General features: G+C 36.4%; 1 protein-coding gene across 1 annotated transcript in view; it reads left to right on the top strand.

Annotated features, from left to right (window-relative positions):
- LOC111043924 (zinc finger FYVE domain-containing protein 1) overlaps nt 1-22,511 on the top strand; it is a 39,767-nt gene that overhangs the window by 2,030 nt on the left and 15,226 nt on the right. The window contains exons 2-5 of the mRNA XM_039438429.1: nt 5,259-5,540; nt 12,371-12,605; nt 14,198-14,409; nt 18,769-18,935. Coding sequence (XP_039294363.1) covers nt 5,259-5,540; nt 12,371-12,605; nt 14,198-14,409; nt 18,769-18,935 — 896 coding nt within the window. The remainder of the gene's footprint in view (nt 1-5,258; nt 5,541-12,370; nt 12,606-14,197; nt 14,410-18,768; nt 18,936-22,511) is intronic.

Below are 22,511 nucleotides of genomic sequence, written 5' to 3'. Positions count from 1 at the left end.
ACATCTTTATATATTTGGACCGAGGAGTTTGGAGAAGAAAAAAATTAAAAAAAGGATCCGACTTATTTTTTTTAAGAAAGCATTTTGACATTGAATTTTTGTTTTATATGTCAAAATGATCACTAAATAGTGGAGAATAAGTGGGTATTTTTTATTTCATAATAGCTTTACTTGTTTCCAAGGAAATCAATATGATAACAAATTTTCAAATTTGACCATAGTCACCCCGCTTGCTCTATAAATCAGCTATAATTATTTACAGTACAGTAGAAAATTGATACTGAACAGAATAATCACAGTAAGTTACGTGTATCAGTGGGAATAGAAGCATTCGAGTTTAAACTTTTTAAGTTTTGATTTATCCATTACCCTCACTTATAGTATCGGGTAGCCGTCTAGTTGTCCCCCGACTACTTGACACCTACTGGACCGGAGGTGCCAACTAGTCATGACCTTAAATGACAACTTGACACCTCGCACCCTCGTGTCAGGGTGTCCCCCCGACAAGCTGTCACCTCTTTAGAAAGGAGACAAGTAGACGGGGATGGCTCATGTCTACATGACACCTTGCACGCTGACTACTTGTCACCTGCAGAGCACCAGCTGGCACAACTTACACCCCCACGGCGTAGGGAGGAGTGTTCAAGCAATTTTTATTAACGGTTATGATGTAGAATTGAATTCTAAGCACTTTTGGTTCAGTAACATTTTCCCGTTAAACGCACGGTTCGGGAGATATTCGCCGTCTTAGCTATTTTTAGGACACATTTTTCGAGTTGGTTGAAAATAGAAAAAAATGAGTAATAAGCCCTTTTGATGACTGAACCAGATGTAGAACACAATTCTAAACACATTTTATTCAGTTATATTTTCCCGTCAGACGCACCGTTTACGAGTAAATTGAGCCTAATGCTAGAACAGTAAAATTTTCATCCATCAATGATATGGCAGATGAAGCTATCAGTCTGGTTATCAACTGAGGTATTACATGTAGTCTGGTGATTAATATGAGGATAAATAATTATTTACATACACTTGCGCTAGCACAAAATTAGGAATCTTAATGCCTTTTCATATAGAACTTGAACTTAGGCTTCATTTTCCAACTTTCAAATGAAGAGCCGAGAAAAAGAGAAAGAGTCGAGGGGATAGGTTGTCGTGACCGTAGACGACTACTTGTACCCTCGTAAAAATATGCCATTGCCGTCAAGTTGTCACCCCGACTACTTGACACCTACTGGACCGGAGGTGCCAACTAGTCATGGCCGTAAACGACAACTTGACACCTCGCACCCTCGCGACAGGGTGACCCCCCGACTACTTACCACCTACTGGACCGGAGGTGCAAACTAGTCATGACCGTAAACGACAACTTGACACCTCGCACCCTAGCGACAGGGTGACCCCCCGACTACTTACCACCTACTGGACCGGAGGTGCAAACTAGTCATGACCGTAAACGACAACTTGACACCTCGCACCCTAGCGACAGGGTGACCCCCCGACTACTTACCACCTACTGGACCGGAGGTGCCAACTAGTCATGACCGTAAACGACAACTTGAAACCTCGCACCCTAGCGACAGGGTGTCCCCCCCCCCCCGACTAGTTATCACCTCCTCAGAAAGGAGACAACTAGACGGGTATGGCTCATGTCTACTTGTCCACTAAAAACCGGTTTTAAAAGGGGACAAGTATCCGGGGTGGCACCTAGTCGCGTACCCATAGTATCAATGGTGTCATAAAACTCAAAACACGTAATTCAACACACAACCATTCTAACCAGTTACCACTTTGAATAGAAATTCAAATTTCCTTTCCTCCCATAAGCTCACTGTAATATGCCTTGTCACACAGTAGCTTCCGAACGGTTCTCTTGAAGGCGGCCTCAACCAACTCTGCCTTACACCAGGAGGCAGCTTGTTGAAGTATTTCAGGGCAGAAATCCTATAACTGGCCTGTGAACGGTGGAGACGTCTCTTGGGGATATCCAACAGTTCACGACGCTGCTGTTATGGTACTGTAGTGGATGTCACCAGAGTGTCACCAGTGGGAAGCCAGTGTACTATGTATCCTCTTGACATACATTAAGCACAGTATGATGTTATGAGACTTGAAACTCAAAATTAGGACTCTAGCATCCAGCAATATTATTTTGTGCTGTCACTTCTATTATGCTCTCAAATGCAAAGTATGCTTCTAACACACAGGGACAATATTAGCGTCCACTATAGCTGGTAATTAGTGGCAGGTGGCAGCTACTGAAATCCTTTCAATTTTCTATATGAAAAATAATTTGAACGCTGATAATGCCATTTTGTGCTGTGTTTTGCCACTACTACAGGCAGCATCTAGTGGATGTCACTATTGTCCCTGTGTGCAAGGAGTTTATTGTTATCGATAATTCTTATGAACAGGATAAAGACTTACATAACTCGTATACTATTGGGATTAAAATAGTTATTTGTGCAACTAGTGCGCAAAGTGACAGTTTGCTGCACCGAAAGAAACGTTTACGCCCGAGCCGTAGGCGAGGGCGGAATGGTTTGTTGAGTGCAGCAGAGGAACTTTGCGCACGTATTTCACATTAAGTTTTTCCTACAGTTACCATTGAATATGAAAAGTGGGTAATTATGGGTAAAATTGCCTGAAATGCATCAAATGTTTTTCTGTGTAATTTTATTATTGATAAAAACCTTAATTTATTGTCAAATTGAATAAAAATGTTGTCCTTGGTTATAATATATAATACTAATAATTAGCGCGTTGTGCTTCGTTGCACCTCTGCTCACTATAGCAGCCACAGCAGTCACTGTTACCAACTTCATTTTGATTTTGCTGCACTGTTGCTCCATATAACCTACTAAGTATTTTGCGTTGCCATGTTGCAAATCTGGAGTGCAGAAAAATTTTTCCCGCACTAGAGCGGAAAAGTGATTCTTTGCGTTCTGTAATCAGTGCAGCAATGGCCACTTTTCAACGTAACTGTAGGAAAATTAAATAATCATTTTATTAGAGCTGTATTCGAACACAAGAGTGACAGTGAATATACAGGGTGTGTTATCTCAGGAAAATAAATTTATTGAAGATTCATGTACAGCGGGCTAAAAATCTTCAAAACAGGCTCCTTCTGAGTCGACACACCGCTGCCAGCGAGTTTTCCACTGTTCGAAGGCTTTCTGGAACTCCTCAACTGGAATGTTGTTTAAAACCCTCGTCGAAGCCGCTTCGACCGCTTGGACGGTGCCAAACCGCTTCCCTTTCAGGTCCTTCTTCATCTGGGGGAACAAAAAGAAGTCGCTGGGGCGACGTCTGGGCTGTAGGGTGGCTGCGGCAGCGTTGCCACGTTGTTTCGGGCCAAAAGCTCGGTGACAGCCAGGCAGGTGTGCACGGGAGCGTTGTCGTGGTGCAGCACCCAATCATTTTTCTTCTCCGGACGGACGCGGTGGACTCGATCCGTCAAACGACGGATCACTCCCGCCTAATATTGTCCATTGACAGTCTGTCCAGCCGGAACAAACTCTTTATGGATCATGCACTTTGGCCAGATTCCGCAAAGTTGAAGGCCATCCAGAACGGTCATCGCGGCCCTCTTTGAAGCGCTTGTGCCACACAAAAACCATAGCCCGGGACATTGTGTCTTCTTTGTAAGCCTGCTAAAGCATCTGGAACGTTTCCTGGCCGTTCTTGCCAAGTTTGACACAGATCTTCACCGAATAACGCTGCTTGATCAAACGCTGCATTTTCACTGTCGCGACTTTTCGACGTGAAAAAAAAACACACACATTGACTTGACGCGTGATGCGTCACTTCAGCGTCTCGCCGGCAACTGACGAGTGCTCGGTCGCTTGCCTGAGACTCTCCCAACCAAGCAAGGCTGAAGAGACCGGTCTGGAAGGGCTCCGCTACGCAGGAAAAAATCAGTCTTGAAACTTAATTAACACACCCTGTATAATACCAACAAGTTCTAATTGACCTATTCCCATTCAGCTCAGTCGAGTGAGGTGAGTATGAATAATACCGTTTGAGCTTATGGCAATTATATTTTTACTGTCACTGTTGTGTGCGAATGCAGCCTAATGCGCGGTTTGTAGAACATTTTTTAAATGTAATGGACCATCATACCAACTGATAGTTCATTAAATTTAATATGTGTCCTACAAATCGGTTTCTTTGATATCTATACATTGAATGGTGCATTACACCTGTAGATAGAAACCGGTCCTTATAGCTTAGTTAATAATGAATTCATGAAGCATAAATTAAACAAAAATTTCACTAACTTGTATAAATATAGACTAATAGTTATAACTTTTTTAGAATATAATTTATTTGTAATAAATGAAAAGACTAAGAAACAGTTTATTATCCTCTGAGTTTATCAGAGATTGACAATGGTGTAACAACCGAAACCGGTCTTTCCAACTTTAAATAAAATCTGTGGTTTTTGACAATTTCTTAGTCTTTTTATTTAATATGAATAATTACCACAATATCAACTTCTCAACTACACATAAAGTGAATTTATTTGTCATGGTATTCACAAGTAACTACTTTAATATGGGGGCACCGAGCAGCTCCGCTCTGGAGTACAAAAGCATATACAATTTATTACGAAAGAAGAAATTATAATATATTTATAGTTCATACAGAAAGGTTCTATCTAATCACAGTGGATTGAGATTAATTTTCAGAGGAATGCAAAAATTTCTCTCACAAAAGCATGTTAAATTTTAATCCAAATCAGAGAAGACCATTTCAAAAAGAGAGCTTATCAGATTGGTTCTACTGGAATTAATCAGGATTAAAATTTAACCGGCTCTTGTACAACCGGCACTGATTGAATGATTACAAAAGTTCAACAGCTGAGTCATAATTTTGTCTCAGTTCCACATACATGCACTCGCTCACTCACTTTCATCATCAACAGACGAAAAAATTTCCAGATGTTTTTCCAAGAACGTATTTATCCTTTTAATGTCCTTCAGCAAGTTATCCCAGGGTTGAAATCTAGTGCAATCGAATTTTTATATCATAAACCTACTTTCTTCCTAATTTCGTGAGAATCGTTTTCGAGATCCGGTCACATACATAGCCTATACATCTATATAAACATCTAAATATATAAACAGAAATTGCTCGTTTAATAGTGTAGGATATCTGCAGTAAATTTTATATTGTGTTTTAAATAGTATGTAGCTTAAATTTTATTGCTTGTGTGTATTCCAAAGGAAGTAAAATTATTTTTTTCATGACAGGTCTCGTCGGGCTCCGAATTTGTGACCAAGCTCGGCTGTGACCCGGGGTCGCGCGTCAAGGTGGTCTCGATATTCGGCAACACGGGAGACGGCAAGTCGTTCACGCTGAATCAGACCTTCTTCCGGGGCGAGGAGGTGTTCAGGACAAGCTGTGAACAGACCTCGTGCACGCTGGGTGTGTGGGCCGCCTATGACCCCAGGATGAAGGTCATCTGTCTCGACACCGAGGGACTGCTGGGGTCCACTTCCCAGGAGAATCAGCGGACCAGGTTGTTGTTGAAGGTAAGTGGATGTCAAGTTTTCTTGAAGGTCATCTGTCTCGATACTGAAGGATTGCTGGGTCCACTTCGTAGGAGAACCAGTGGACCAGGTTTTTGTTTTTGATTGATTGAGTACTTTATTTATGTAGATTACAATATATACTGGCTTATACACTTATATACAATAGCTTACAACACAGCAAAATTATAGATGAATTTACATAATATATAGACTAAGAAAATAATTATTGAACTGTATATGATATGAAAAAGCAATTTGTAATATAATAACTATAGATAATAATTATATTGTTATGCATCTACATAAATTGGCGGAGCTTTAGACATATCAATGTCCATTCTTCGGAAAGAATATTAAAAATATCCTCCCCACTAACTCTCTACCTAACTCTCACCTTGTTGAAGGTGAGCGGATGTTTACATTAGTCAAGTTTTCTTGAATTCAAGATTTGACGTTTGTGTAAAATGGATGATGTTGCGAAGGGCTTAGGTGGGCCGTCCACTGGAACCGATTTCGTCCTAACTAGCATCGGCCGAAAACTCCCGAACTTGTCCGAACGATCCCCCAACAAAGAAAGCAATAGATGCTCGTCCATTGCAACAGGTTCATACGGCCGTCTCCGGAACTTCTCGTTCCGAATTGAATGGTATTTTCCGGCTCTATCCGGCTGAACTAACTAGTCGAGCTGAGGCAACAAAGTGTTCCTAACCTAAAATTGGTCCACAGTCTGAAGTTATTCTGTTTAATAAAATTGTAACTATAGGCAATGAAAAGTTGATAAGTTTGGTCCAAGAGTATGTTCCATTGTGGGATATGCGAGACAAAAGATATCATCGTTGAGATGTTCAAAGGAATCTGTGAACAAAGATTGCTTAATAATGAATAACTAATTTAGTGAATATTTGTTGAAGGTAAGATTATTGTAACGAATAACTAATTTAGTGGATATTTGTTTATTCAATTTTCAAAATCTCAATACAATCATTTCCATCTAGCTGTTTACCCTGTTGTCAATATTTTCAGTAGCAGAAGTCTTCGGGGTGAATTGCAGCCTTTGATTTTGATTTTCGTTTAATAATAAATAATTAATTCATTAACATTTGAATAATTGCAATATCTTAGTAATTTCCATCTAATATAATCATTGTTTATGAAAAATTTTGGTGGCTATGATAATAGTTAATTTAATAATTGGCAACCAGCCAACTACTGAACTAGACTGACGTAAACTGTTCCAATGGACGACCATATTCGGCCGGCAGATTCGTCCGATCCAACGGCCGAACGGATCGGTTGAATATGGTTCCAGAGGACGGTTACCTTTAGGGTTGAAACATAGAGGAACGGCGAATGTGGTGGGTTCGCGGAGAAGATAGAATAGAATATTTCAGAGAAAAACAAATAAAATACGGCACAACAATAGTAGATAGTGGACCCACTTATCCATAAAGCTTGGCACATAATAAATATGAGTAGGCATAATATAGTAGATAGCCGATAATGAAGATATCTCACTATTATAGTTGATATCAACTATAATAGTTGATGGTTTCATAAGCTTTCTATTCAAAGTTTCAATTCATTTTCTGATTCGTCAGAAACATAAACACTTGAACTGATAAGAATAACAAGGAATTTCCAGGTTTATAAAAAGTTTCAAGATGATATGGATTGTTTATCATGAAAATACTGACCTTTATGAAAAAATGTTGTTTTTTTGGAATAAATTATTATCTTAATCCTTATGTTATAATCAATCTTTATTCAACGTGATGCATTAATTATATTTATTATCAATCAAAAACATAATGAAGATGAAGTCATAGTCACTACAAAATTTTTTTGAAAAACATTGGATACTTGCCACATTCAGTGGCGTAGCATACAGAGAGATTTTCTTTAAACTGTCAGTATTAGATGAATGGGTAGCATTACTTGCCCATTTATGAAGAATGCTGACAGTTTAAAGCGAATCTAGCTGTAGTCGTGGCTTGATAGAAAGCTTTACATTTTTTGCTCGGGAAAAAAAATGAAAACATCGGACTGTTTATTATGCAACTCTTATCTGAATAACAATTGTTATCAGTTCTCTACTATTGTTTGCAGTGGTGGAATTATTATTTATTCTCGATTGAATTTACATTATTTTCTAGTCGTTTGCATTGATGCTAGACGAATACTATTCAGTATTCGCAGCGTTTTATTGAAAATTGAAGTATTAGGAATATTGTTATGGATATTGACTGACTGTTCAGTATTGAAAGCGTTTTATTGAAAATTGGAACATGAGGAATATTGTAATGGATATTGACTATTCAGTATTGAAAGCGTTTTATTCAATATTGAAACATGAGGAATATTGTTATGGATATTAACTGACTATTCAGTATTGAAAGCGTTTTATTGAAAATTGGAACATGAGGAATATTGTAATGGATATTGACTATTCAGTATTGAAAGCGTTTTATTCAATATTGAAACATGAGGAATATTGTTATGGATATTAACTGACTATTCAGTATTGAAAGCGTTTTATTGAAAATTGGAACATGAGAAATATTGACTAGGTCTTGGTTTTACTTTCAAATTTTACCGTTGAATGTTACATTATAAAATTGCAATAGAAGCTGTTAAAAATAGGTCATGAATGACAACTAGTGAACGCTAATTTTTAACCGACATTGCTGTTATAGTATTTAGCCTAGTACTAAAAACGTTTTGTAGAAAATTATTCAGTAAATTCAATACTGTTGTAGATACTGACAAGGTTAAGGTTCTTATTTCAAGTTTTTCCATGATATGAATAATCTAGATAACTTGGCTATATAAGCTATTAAATTAGGTCACTAATTTCAAATACTACAGACTAATCTTTTACCGGCATTTTAGACTCAATTTCCAAACAATTAAACTAAAATCTACTAGATTTATTACATAATGTGCGTGTCACATATTTATGCTTATTGTACTTTTTCATTTGTTTTTGAATTGTTAAGTCTCTTATTTCTTTTTATAAATAGATACATTTTTATGCATGCATTCATATAAAGCCCAATACATTTATACCTTCAAAATTAAAAATTGATGATTTATTCCTTCCGGAATAAATATTCATGGAATGAAAAAACCTTTGGCATAAACAGAAATACGGACAAAACCTGAAAATTTGGACTATATTGTTCAAAATTGTGTTAAGAGTAAGTGCCTTACTCTTACTCTTACTCTTTTTCATCCACCACGTATTTTTGTCATTAAATAAAATGAATGAAATAAATTGACATAAAAATAACATCAAGGTACCCTCATTATATTTTATTGAACATAAATATATACATTTATTTATATATTATTATTTTACATATAACTTGTATATCATTTTTTTTTTACAAAGGCGACTTTCTAGAAGTATTTTAAGCCTAGGTGATGATGATGGGAGGAATGATAATACAATGAAGGTAGAGTTATGAATGAATAACAATTATAGGTTATGCTATCCACTTGAATTTGACTCGAGTCCACTTTTCAGTCCAGAAATAAATAAACTAGAAATTTTCAATTCGATTTGATTAAAAACCGAATATAATAGAATGATTACTTGAATTTTAACAGTGAAAAAGTATGGATATACAACAGAGAATGATTACATTCAATTTATATAGTTACTAGCAGGTAACCCGTGCCCCGCAAGGGTCCATTTTGAAACTTGACAAACTGAAAACTTGACTGAGTGGAATATTGAAGAGTTTGAAGTTGGCATAGATGGCATAGAACCATCCTCAGTTAATTAAGAAACTGTATGCAAAATTCAAAGTTGATTTCAGTCCAGTAGTTTAGACGTGATGATGCGTCAAACATAATTTTCATATCCCGTACGTGTATAAGCCAGTTCTTTCCTTTGTTATAGTATAGACAAATTCTTCAACTTGATACTAACATAATAAAGTGACATAACTCAAATCTTGTTCAGCAACCTTCCTCAACTTGATGTCAACCTGACAAAATTGGACTGGCTATTAATTTAGTTAGCAATTTTTACCATCTGTTTCGAAGAGGTAGTATCTCTAGATCAATGTACCTAGAATACGTATTCTAGGTACCTTGCTCTAGATTATAGTTCTACATTAACATAGTTATGTATTCATGTCCCATTTCAACATTAATTCTGAAAAATCTAGAAGCAAAATTGAAATTCAGGTTTCGAGGTGCACGAGATTGATATTTTTAGAATCTATGTGCAAAATTTGAAGATCTAAATCATTCCCGTTTTTCCGGTATGCAATCCACAAGTTGGCATGTCTTGATGCGAACAAACACAACCCTACTATCTCTTATTATATAGATATATATTTATTTTTAATAAAATATTAAAAGGGTATCTTGATGCTATTTTAATTTAAATAAAAGTGTTCTATATAACAAATTGAATATTGATATAAATGAATTTATGCACATCATATGAATTGGCCCCTTAATTATGTAACCTAACGTTCCGTCTAATCAGCAATTAAAATTTAATTGAAGTTCAATTACGGACAATGACCGGACCACATAATTCATAAACTTTTGACAGCTCCATCGCGTGGGATCAGTTGCATTTATGCAGTTCACTTAATTTAGCATTGATTGATATGGAGATGATGATAATCCACTTTTCATGGTCTAGCTCTCTAGCTAAAGCAGATAAGAGTTTTCGATTAGATTAGCTTTATTTCGTACAATTTCCGCGCATTTCTAGAAGCATACTGTGACGTCATCATTGCTGTGTTTTGTAGGTTATTTGGGTTATCAGTTGGCAAATAAATTGCAGTGAGATTCACTTCTAACTGGCAGCGTTGACTGAATGGGAAGCATTGATATTATAGTATAAGGAATGATGACAGTTTCAACTTTGAAGTGAATACAGTATTTTGATTGCTGTATTTTATGTTTATTTGTTGAATAAACACAACTTCTCAACTTATTGTTGAATGTAATGTTGTTAACTTATCATTTTTACTTTCCTTGCCCTATTACCATAGGTAAGGAAAGTATTGCTTTCCGAAAAAAAATAAGGTACCCCAATTTCTATACGTTTCAAGGTCCCCTGAGTCCAAAAAAGTGGTTTTGGGTATTGGTCTGTGTGTGTGTGTGTGTGTGTTGTGTGTGTGTGTGTGTGTGTGTGTGTGTGTGTGTGTGTGTTGTGTACACGATATCTCATCTCCCAATTAACGGAATGACTTGAAATTTGGAACTTAAGGTCCTTCCCCTATAAGGATCCGACACGAACAATTTTGATCAAATGCAATTCAAGATGGCGGAGAAATTGTTGTCAAAAACAAGGGTTTTCGCGATTTTCTCGAAAACGGCTGTCTGAAAACTTTTGTTAATGTCAACATGAACATTTTATAATATAAAGAAAACTTATTAAGTTGATTTGAAATTACTTGATTTCTAATTTTTTATTCATTTGCATACTTTCCAAGTCATTTGCCAGCTTGGTATAGTGTTCTGAAACATCGCAACTTTAGTTTGCTATTACTTCGCCTTGTCTTGGGTTCGAATCCATCAAGTGAATGGCTGTTTGATCATTCGATTCAAGTACCCATGTACAAGCATGAGCTGAATTGGGTATCATCCAAGATCTTATTGGAAATTCTGTAATTTTGTAAGCTTTTTACAGTTCTTTGAGTTATATGTCTCACTGAATCATGCTATTATTCACGTAATATATGATCCAAGAATTGGCCTAATTATCATAATTTTTACATCAATTCCAATTACTACATTTTTCTTTAATCTTCTTGCTTAATGTATGACTTTTAAGGCTGGACCATATTAGGCGTTTTCAGACGGTGTTTTGAGAGGCGGCAGGACAGGAAGAAGCTCTCCGATTGGCTGATTGAAAAAACGCTTGAAAAATCGCTTAATATGGTCTGTCCCTTATTAATTATTGTGAATTTGTGATGATTTAACATCTCATATCATACTAGTAGTTCTGTGAACAGTAGACCTCACACAGTTTTCTCATCCACAAGTATCTGATGTCACCTGTTCTAGTTGATTCAGTTGAATCATAATTTACTCTTAAAAACTGTTATTTGTTTTCTCCAAGATCAAAAACTCACTTATGTTAATAAACTCAGTTCACGTTTGAATTGTTATCCCTTATTATAATTTATCCAGTTCCGTGATAATCTTTCCATCTGATAAAAATATTTTTCAATCGATAATATTATAATTTCTTCAGCAGTTCATTTAATCATTTTTTATTTCATTTTCAATCACCTATTAAATTTGTTTTTCAAATGTGAGAATATTGATACTGATGGGCACGCATCATAAAAAATATTGAAACCCTACCTTATAGAAATAGACATTGCCAGACATCTGTGTAATGCATGCAATGAATAATCCACTTGTCAGCTGATTGATTATGAATAATTCTATAGTCTGATTGATCCTATCTTCAAAGTAGATGATATATATATAGTGATATCAGAGTATGGAGGAGTTTCTTTTCTTTTCATATTATCCTTAAAATGCTAAATTTATAAAATAAAACCTTGTGTATACATCGACGCGCAGTTGAAAAAGGATTATTCCTGCCAAATCTCATCGAATTCTATCAACGTGTTTGGCTGTAATCGCGTTACATACAGACAGACAAAAGAAAATCCGAGTTAAAGCATAGACCTCACTACGTTCGGTCAATTACTATCACTCTCATTCAGTTCAACTAAAAAAATATATATATATATATATCATTATGCAATATTTATTTATCAGTTTTACAATACATAAATTTTATTCATTTATAGTTTTCTTAATCAAATAACTTATATTTTTTCCAGGTCCTAGCAGTGTCAGACATAGTGGTGTATCGTACCCGCGCTGAACGTCTACACAACGACATATTCAAATTTTTGGGCTGGGCGTCTAGAGCTTACACTCAGCACTTCCAGGGGGCGCTGGCCGCTGTGGGTGGTGGAGCAGGGGGTGGGCTTGAGGGGGGCAGGCCCCTTTCGGCCCTCGGTCCAGCTGTCATACTGTTTCACGAAACACATAATACTAGGACACTGCATTCGTGTGAGTAAAAATTTGGAAATAAATTGTCAAATTACGGTATGTCATTGCTATTTTCAGATCACCAGACCTCTCAACTCCTTTGGGTGGCTCGCCGGTCTAATAATCAAGAGAACCCGAGTTCGAATCTCGACCGGGGCCAAAAGTTTTTGATCACAGCACAATCACACGGATACGGCCACCCCGTCTTTCGGAGTAGACGTTAGCCGTTGGTCCCGACTATCTAAAAAGTAGTCGTCATCTCTCATCATCATCCCTCTCACTCATTACCCACGCACAAGCCTAAGAGCTTATGTGGGCATCATCCTCAGTATTATTATTATTACTATTTTTCTTTTGATATGATTTGAATTAAAAATTATTATTTTGAGATCACTGATTGGTTATATCAATGTACTATTTCTATGTTTTTTTTAATAATCTGAAACTTGACTCCTCCAGTCAAACCTTCTTTAGAAGGTTTTGGAGAATTTATATTTTGTCTGGTTTATAAATTTTGAAATTTTCCACTGAAAAGGAATTTTGTTATCATTTTTCATTCTTGCTTTGGGTATTATTCTTCTTTTTTTTGTTTGTAAGATTTCTTTTTATAAGTGTATTTTTCATTTTTGTTTGTTATATTTCCTATAATAAACTCCCTTCTTCTGGGGGTACCAGGACGAAGGAAGAAGGAAAAAGGAAAGGCAATTATTATTATTCAAAACGTCAAACTATTTATATTTGAATTCAAAGGCTGATATAAAGTGGAGTTTACATTTCTCAAGTTTCCTTCAATTCAAGAAAACTTGAAACAATCCAATTGAAAAAAATCAAACTGAATCAAAATGTGATGAAAGTTATTGTTTTCTAAAAAAAACTACATAAAAACTATTTATCTAGCTATTATATTTTGAATTAAAAAACTGATGTAAAGTGGAGTTTTCTCAAGTTTCCTTGAATTCAAGAAAACTTGAAAAAAAAGACTGAACCAAAATGTGATGAAAGTATTGTGTAAATAAACCAGTTTGATTGAAGTTTCCATCAAATCAATTGGTAGTATGGAGTGGCCTGGCTGGCTCAGGTCTGATGTCAGAGTATTCAGGTTGCACCTGATCAATTTCAGGGCCTCTGACATGACCTACGACTGTTTTAGCCAACCGGGACCGACGGGATTTAACGTGTCCATCCGAAACACGGGAATGGCCACTACCTCCTTAAACAAAGCCATAGTTAATTCTAGTGACGTCAGCACAGGTAGGGCTCCTACACCAATAAAAACACTAGCTGATATAGATCAGCTAAAATCAACAAATTTTCATTGGTGTAGGAGCCCTACCTGTGCTGACGTCACCAGATTGCACTATGACTTTGTTTAAGGAGGTAGTGGACATTCCTTGTTTCGGATGGACACGTTAAATCCCATCGGTCCCGGTTGGCTAGTAACAGTCGTTAGGTCATGTCAGAGGCCCTGAAATTGATCAGGTGCGACCTGACAATTCTGACAAACATCTTGCCCGGACCTTGATTTGAACCCGGGACTCTGAATAAAGCCAGCATCAAATTAAAATCAGATGTTTTCTATTGCCTTTGACAAATTGATGTTTGTTTGTTTGTAGCGGCGAACGAGAGTCCCGAAGACATAGTGCGCAGTCGGTTTGCGCAGTTGCAGCTGGAAATGGATGCATTCAGCTCGGTGCGTTACGTGGGTGTGCGTACGGAAGTGCCGCCCACTAGCTTCCACGAGTTCCATGCGGCGGTCAACGGCCAGTTGGATAACACCACTGTGCGGTCGGCCAGGGAGCCCACTTTCGTCTATGCCACGCTCAAGGTATTCTCTTCAATTCAAGTTATTCTATTACAATGGAGCCCACGTTTGTCTATGGTATTACGGTTTTGCTCAAGGTATTCCGTCGAATTGAAGTTTACTTTTGTCTTTGCCACGTTCAAGGTATTCCGTCAAATTGAAGTTTATTTTGTCTACACTTACTTACTGCGGTGGCCACTCGTACCACAGTCGGTACTTGGCCTCATCAACTAAGCCTCCGGTCACCCGCGTCCTCCTCTTTTAACCTAGCGCCGCAGTGCAGGATGGTTTCTCACAGCTTGGCGTTGTTGTCATTCGAGATGGGTGTCTCACTTGGAGGTATTTCGGCCGCATTGCAGGATGACTGTTAACGGTTGCCGGAAGACCTACAGCTGGGTTTTTTCGTGACAGAGAAATTCTGATTGCAGATTTTTCAAATTCAAATTTCAAATTCAAATTTTATTCAATCCAATTCACAATATTTACAAATTATGAGAAAAAATAATACAGCTTAACAATATTAGAGTAATAAGTTAATATTTTATAAATTACATAAAAGTCTAATTTATTAAACAAATAACAATAACATCAAACAAGAATTCGAACATGCTAAACCAGGACTAATTTGTGAATTTGGATAGAAAAATACTGCTTGCTGAGAGTACAAAACTCTACGTCTGCGAGCAGGAATGAATATCTGATAATTTATGAATTTATAGAGAAGTAGAAAAATATAAAAAGAAGAAGATTCGTTCTCAGCGACCCCAAGTTTAGCCTGTGGGCTCAGAATTCTAACAATGTTTTTAAATAATTAAAAATCATCATGAAAAGTCATTAATATGGTAGTACACCACGTTTCTGGAAACTTTTTACTGGTGACTGGAGTTATTATTGATTATAGGTAGCACAAAAATCAAAATAATCGTGAGAAAGAAAACTGCTGATGAACGCGAATAAGACCGTCACTCCATTGTTCTATTGTCTCGGCTGCTTGGCTGAGCCTGGCTGGAGGGATCAAATAACCGACTGGTTTGATCTTTCGTCTGTCCGCTAGGCGGAACTACGCTGACCATTGCTGGGTGGAAGACGTTACTGCGGCCGCTCGCATTCCCACCAACGCTGCTATTATTTGCTGTCTCAGCGCCTAGTCCGAGTCAGACAAGCATCCAGCCTGCACTGCGGAGCTAGGTTTAGGCCCATCCTCCTCATATCTTTCCGGACCTGGTCCCACCATCTAGGTTTTGGCCTTCCAGCTGGTCTCCTTCCTATAGGATTATTGCTCAGTACACTGCTTGTCAGAGCGCTTTCTTCTTTCCTCAGAATGTGTCCCGTCCTCCGTAACCTTCTGCTTTTAATCTCACCCACTATGTCTGCTTCATTGAATATATGGCGTATTTTATAGTTGTGCTTGATTCTCCATACTCCGTTCTCTAGTGTTGGACCAAAAATTTTTCGAATGTTGTTTTCAAAAACAATGGTCTTTTTTTCTTCTTTTCTATTCAGTATCCATGTTTCTGAAGTCTTGTGATAGTTTTGTGTAGTCTTAGTTTTGATGTATGTGAGAGGAGTCTTGAGCTAAGCAGTTTATTGCATGCGTAAAAGCTTTTATTCGCCGATCTTATTCTGTTGGTCACTTCCAGTTCTTCTGAGTTGTTGTGCGTGAGTGTCTCTCCCAAGTACGTGAAAGTTTCTGTCTTTTTAAAATTATAGTCTCTTACTTTCAGAGATTGTTCATTGTGTCCGTTTATATTTTGAACTCTACTTATCTGCATGAGCTTGGTTTTATTTTCATTTATTTTTAGTCCTACATATTCAGTTTCTTCAATCAAAATATTTGATTGTATCAGGTATACAAAGTCTTCTTCTTTCACAATGTCGTCTGCAAAAGCCAGGATATTTATATTTACTCCAATCTTAACTCCTTCATTTGTACTTTTGACTCTTTCAAGTGCTTCTTCTAAGGATATTTTTGTCCATGCCACGCTCAAATATTTCCGTCGAATTGAAGTTACTATTTATTCATTTATTTATTCATATTTATTTATTAGTTACTCATTACAATTATTTATTAGTTACTCATTAGTTATTCATTACAAGGAAGACTTGAGGCACTACGCCCAAATCAGTCTACAGGCTCCACTTCTATTTACAATCAAATTGAGCATGCAAATAAGATGAAAGATATTCACTACAGCATTACTGCACATGGAAAATCACAGATAAAAGTTAGCATAAGAAGATATCCCATGGTATTGGTTGTTTGTGTTCCAATATTTTCAAGCCGATTTTCTGTCTTTGAATATCTTCTTATGCTATTTTCTCTCTATGATATAACTGTGCGAGGCCTACTATTCACAGAACTACTAGGCTATTATTGTAAGTTATGTTATGTTTTTGAAGGGTCGGATTCAAGGATCCAAAGTTTCAAAGAGCCTCACACGTCAACCGTAGCTTATTGTGTGTTCCAATTACGTTAGTTGAGCAAACCAATACCTGTGTCCTTTACAAGATCCAGGAGTTTTTTCCCTATACTAACATCCCATTCATCTTCTGGTTGCTTGTGTAATAGTGTGAATATTGAGTGGGTATTATTGTAGTTGTTTGTGTGTATCTTATATTATTTTTCAGGTTTTTGAACTGAAATGAACTTTGATTTTACTGTTTGTTGAACCCTGCGTTTTTAGTGTGAGAATTGACTCTGTCTTGTTTGAATTTGCTAACTTGTTGCTTAGTTGTCAAAATTAAAGCAATTTTCGTGCATTTTCCAAGTGCAGTTTCAATTTCATGTCGAAAAAGCCACTGTATTTGAAAATTGTACGAGCATTGACCTTTTTGCAGCTTTGGCTTTTCCACTGGAAGTTATGCTCAACGCTCGTGGAGGGGGAATAATTTTCAGTGAAAAGGCCACAGTGGGAATTGAGACGTAACTGGAAAAACATGTAACGGTGTGCGAGCCTCGGTCCTCTGATTGAGCCCATTTCCCATTCAGAGGTACAAATTGTTATGTTTCAGTTATCAGTAATTTTTATCTAGTTGAATAGGGAACCAAATTTTATAGAGTTAGTAGGAGTAGAATCAGGAAATTATTTGTGCGTGTGAGTTCAAGTATAGTGAGTTTTATTAAAGCGTATGTGAGTGTTTCTGAAGAGTCTAAGTTTGAATATTGTTAAAATGGTGAGTGCTGAACTTTTGTTGTTTTTCTTATTAAGCTCAAAATTTAGTTTCATAGAATGACCGAGGCCCAAATTTAAATGCAGCAAGTTAGCAGGTTCCCAAAATGTGTAGATTGGTATTGAATATATTTTTTGTGAATCAATTGCTGAATCACTTTGTTCTGTTTGAAAATTTGACATGTTACTTGACTTTTATTAATTCGTTCTATTTACTTAGAGTTCAATAAACCTGAAGTTAAATTTTATTAGTATTTTTCATTGAAGTTCCTGACTCGTAGTTGCTAGCTGCTAGAATAGGTGACAATTAGTTAATGATAATAATCTGTGTATTTGAATGAACGAATCCACTAAAAGCTCCCAACCAACCAAGGATTCAAATAGAGATTTGATAGCATAGTTTTGGTAGATATTATAGAAGAGAAGAAACAACCCCCCTCCGTTTACATTGGTGGCCAGCGGTGGTATAGTCTGCAAGAATGACTATCGAACCACATGTATTCTTATATATTTCATATTTTGGAAGATTAAACTAAATGGAGACAAATATGTCACCGGTTACAGAAATGATGTCAGGTGTGGTGTAGGGTTAAAAATACCTCCACCGGTTACACTTGCAGCCAAACAGAACCTTTATCCTTGTCTCTCGCATTCCAGTATGATATGCTTGGCAGGGTTACTTCCAATGAGCGATTTTGGGGCATAGCAGTCCAATGAGCGATTAATTGTTTAGAATAACAATAAGTATAGGCTGGGCTAATATAGAATGGGAGGACTTAGGCGTCATCTATCATCACATCTGAGGACACGCTATATAATTGTTAGGGACAGTAACGGAGAAAGGCCACAAGCGGTAAATGGGTAGTCTCATGTGTAGACTCGCAATACGATATATTGATTATAATGATTGAATCAGTACCTACCACAATATAAAGTTGTTAAGCAAAGATTGAACAGCTTTCAGCTTCGAACAGTTGGGCAATTGCCTGTTTCTCTTTCCAAATATCGTGTTTGTGACTGTTCTAATAAATAAATAAATAAAATAAATAAATTCATCTTCATTATAGCCTATATATGCTCCCATTCATAGCATATCTAGACGCCGCTAAGTAATTTCACCATGAAAGTGCGTTCATATGAGCTCTGTATTTCAGTTTAGCATCTTGATGATTGTGACCGTGTTTGAAACTAAGCTTTGTTTCTTGTTTTGCAGGCATTGAACGACAAATTTAGTGGGGCCATAAGCACGCAGACGGAGGCACTGTGCCTTGACCAGTACTTCACGTGTGGCAGTGTGTGTCTGTCGTGTGAGGGCCGTTGTCAGCGTAGCATGGGTCATACGGCAGACGGCACGCCGCATTCCAGTTCGAAAAAGTGCCGGTGAGTTTTGCAAGCAATCACATTTTTAAACTATAATCAATTTCGAACCTCATGGACATGATGACAGGACGTTGAGTGAACCCGGGGACATTACCATAGGTATTCCTCAAGGATCAGTGTTATCAAGTACTTTATTCCTGGTCTTTATTAACGATTTGACGGATGGTGACTTACAGGGAAAGATTACATCTTTTGCAGACGATACAGTTATATTTCATTCGGCCAAAACAAATCAAGAACTTAAAAATAAATTAGAAATGGATCTTAAGCTCCTTAGGTGGTGGTTTTGCGAAAATAAATTAACTATCAACACAGACAAATCTAATATAATACAATTTAATCTTCAAAACACGGATCAGGAGTTAACTAGTATTTACTTCCATAAATTAGATTGTGCGCAACAGGTGAATAATATATTGTTTAACTGTGAAACAATAAAACAAGCACGTACAGTTAAGTATCTGGGCCTCATATTGGATAGTAGGCTCACTTGGTCAGATCATGTACAGAAGATAAAAAATGAGTTATTTGTATACATAAGGAAGTTCTATTACCTCAGACAGTTATGTCCAAAAGAAGTATTGTTACAATTATACCATGCAATTATTGGTTCTAGAATAAATTATGGAATAATATGCTATGGGAGTGCATACAATGTTCATATTAAACCTGTGATTACTGGTCAGAAACATATATAAAAATAATTTGTAATAAACCTAAACAATATAGTTCAATGATGCTCTTCAGAGAACTATCAATATTATCAGTGAGACATTCTTTTCTATTCAAAGCATTGCTGGATTTAGCTGAAAATAATTTCGATATTCAACAGATGAGAGAAAGAATAAACCTCAGGAATTCACATGACATTAACCTCCCAAAACCAATATTAGAACATTCCAGACGACACTTCAAATACATAGCTATAAAAATATTCAATTCACTTCCAGTAACAACAAGGAAAATAACGTCACATCAGTTATTTAGAAAAGAAATCAAGAAATTCATTTTACAACTAGACAACCCGAATGATTTTTTACTAAATTAATATAGGTCTAAATTTAGTATAATTTACACATTACACGACATGAACACTGCAACAATCAAAGATCATTGAACTCACAAATCCCGTCCGGTATGCGTAAACAGTAAGACAGTATCAAATTTCAATCACTGTCTCTTTCTTCAAAACGCATTCATTTATGGTCTAATTACATCAGCACTTTGAAAAAAAACGAAACGTTAACTATGAATAAAATTGAACTAAATATGAAAAAAAACAGCAACTACTCCGTACATAGTTTTAAGTTTTATGTAAGTGTGTGTGTGTGTGTGTGTGTGTGTGGTGTGTGTGTGTGTGGTGTGTGTGTGTGTGTGTGTGTGTGTGTGGTGTGTGTGTGTTTGTGCGCATGTGTGAATGTGTGTGCGTATGAATGTGTGCGCATGTGTGAATGTGTGTGCGTATGAATGTGTGCGCATATGTGAATGTGAGTGCGTATGAATGTGTGCAAGAATGATTATAAATATTGACATATTGATTTATTTCAATATAATACCATATTCAATTATTTGTTCTTCATGATATAATATTTAAATTTGTATATAAATATTTTATTATATATTCAAGTGTCCCCACACAGGGTAGCCTATAGGGAACACATATTAGAAATTAGGAAACAATATTGTATTTGATTGTTTAATTATTTTTTTGAATAAAGAATTTGATGAGAGATTGATTGGTTTGCAATTAATGGAAGTTTGGTTCAAAAGTGAGACTGTTGTCGATTCATTTCTCATCGGTGCTGTACTTTGTAAGCTATTGCATATAAGTCTATAAACCAGTATACAGGGTGTTAACGAACTCCCTACCAATACTCTAGGCGTCTAGGGCATTGTTCCTGGGTAAAAAACATATCTAAATATCATATTTAAATTGTCCGGAAGTCTTCAGCTACTCACACAGCGGCCATTTTGTTTTTTTTTCACTTGTATATTTTTTATAAATAATGATTAAACATACAAAATTGAAACTTTGCACAATCATTTATAACAACTAGACAAAGCTACAAAAAATTATGTTATTATTTGAAAATTCATAAAACAAAATGGCGGCTATTTAAAATGTTGTTTCTTAAATAACTCAGAAACCGTTGGTTTTACCATAGAGAAACAATAGCGTAAGTAGAAATCCCATGGTATAGGGCGATTATGTCGCAGCTTTTACTGTTATCTCAAGCCGATTACTGTCGATTATTGTCTATATTTACTGTTTTGACCGGGTAAGAGTGTATGAACAGCACAATATGAGAGACTACCAGCGTCATAAAGCTTCACGGGAAAGAAACCAGAACTATCGGCTTGAGATAACAGTAAAAGTTGCGACATAAACGCCCTATACCATGGGAGATCTACTTATGCTATTGTTTCTCTATGGTTTTACAAAAGCTTTACAAGAATAACTTTTTTTAGTAAATTTGATTGCCTATCGATTTGTACCAGATTTGAGATTGGATCAATATTAACTGAGATATGGCAGCTTCAATGGTTGGTGACCCACCTTTAGAGGGTCAAGTAACTTTATTTTATTGTTTGAAATGACCTAAAATCGCTTACTATTAACATGCAATGCAAATAGAGATTGTTGGATTGTTGCATCATTGAGGCGACTCTATTAGCCTGCCTTGATTTGCACTGCAACAAACTTTCAGTGGTCACCTATCACTAAGGCTCTGCCATATCTCAGTTACCGTAATATTGGTCCAATCTTAAAAACTCGGGTACCAATCGACTGAATTCTTGTTTATTCTCTAAAATATTCTCGTTTAATGTTACAGTTCAATGAGCAAGGAAAGTTGTGTGAGTGTACATCACCAGATTTTTTATATTGTTTTACGGCATTCAACTGTACTTGTATGCTCTGTTGAATAAATTTATTGACCGAGCGAAATGAGGTCTAAGATTCAAGTCGATGGTTTGGCATTTCTCTTAATGTTTATATGTTGCGCATTTACGGCGAAACGCGGTAATAGATTTTCATGAAATTTGGCAGGTATGTTCCTTTTTAAATTGCGCGTCGACGTATATACAAGGTTTTTGGAAATTTTTCATTTTAAGGATAATATAAAAGGAAAAGGAGTCTCCTTTGAACGCCAATATTACCGTAAAAATCAGACTTTAGAATAATTCATCATATATCAGCTGTCTAGTAGACTATAATACTACCCGTTCAAAAACATCGAACATCTTGAAAATGTACCTTTTCATTAACGTTAGTAGACAGTTGACTATAATACTACCCGTTCAAAAACATCGATCATCTTGAAAAAGTATCTTTCCATCAACGTTGTAGACAGTTGCAGCCAGACCTGATAACAGCGCTCACACTCACATTCCGGGACGACACGTCACGGTACGATAGGACAGAAAGCTCTATGTTGGTTTAGAATTTTTTCTAGACATTTTAAAGTGATAAATTATTTATTAATTTTTGAGAAAACATAACAACAGGTCAATATAACTTACTGAGCGTGAGGTCTACTGTTCACATAACTACTAATCTATTATATTATATTACTT

Source organism: Nilaparvata lugens, chromosome 11, assembly GCF_014356525.2.
Source record: "Nilaparvata lugens isolate BPH chromosome 11, ASM1435652v1, whole genome shotgun sequence".
NCBI classification, from domain to species: Eukaryota; Metazoa; Arthropoda; class Insecta; order Hemiptera; family Delphacidae; genus Nilaparvata; species Nilaparvata lugens.
Note: the sequence above shows the minus strand (reverse complement) of the source record. Positions and strands in the feature narration are given on the sequence as shown.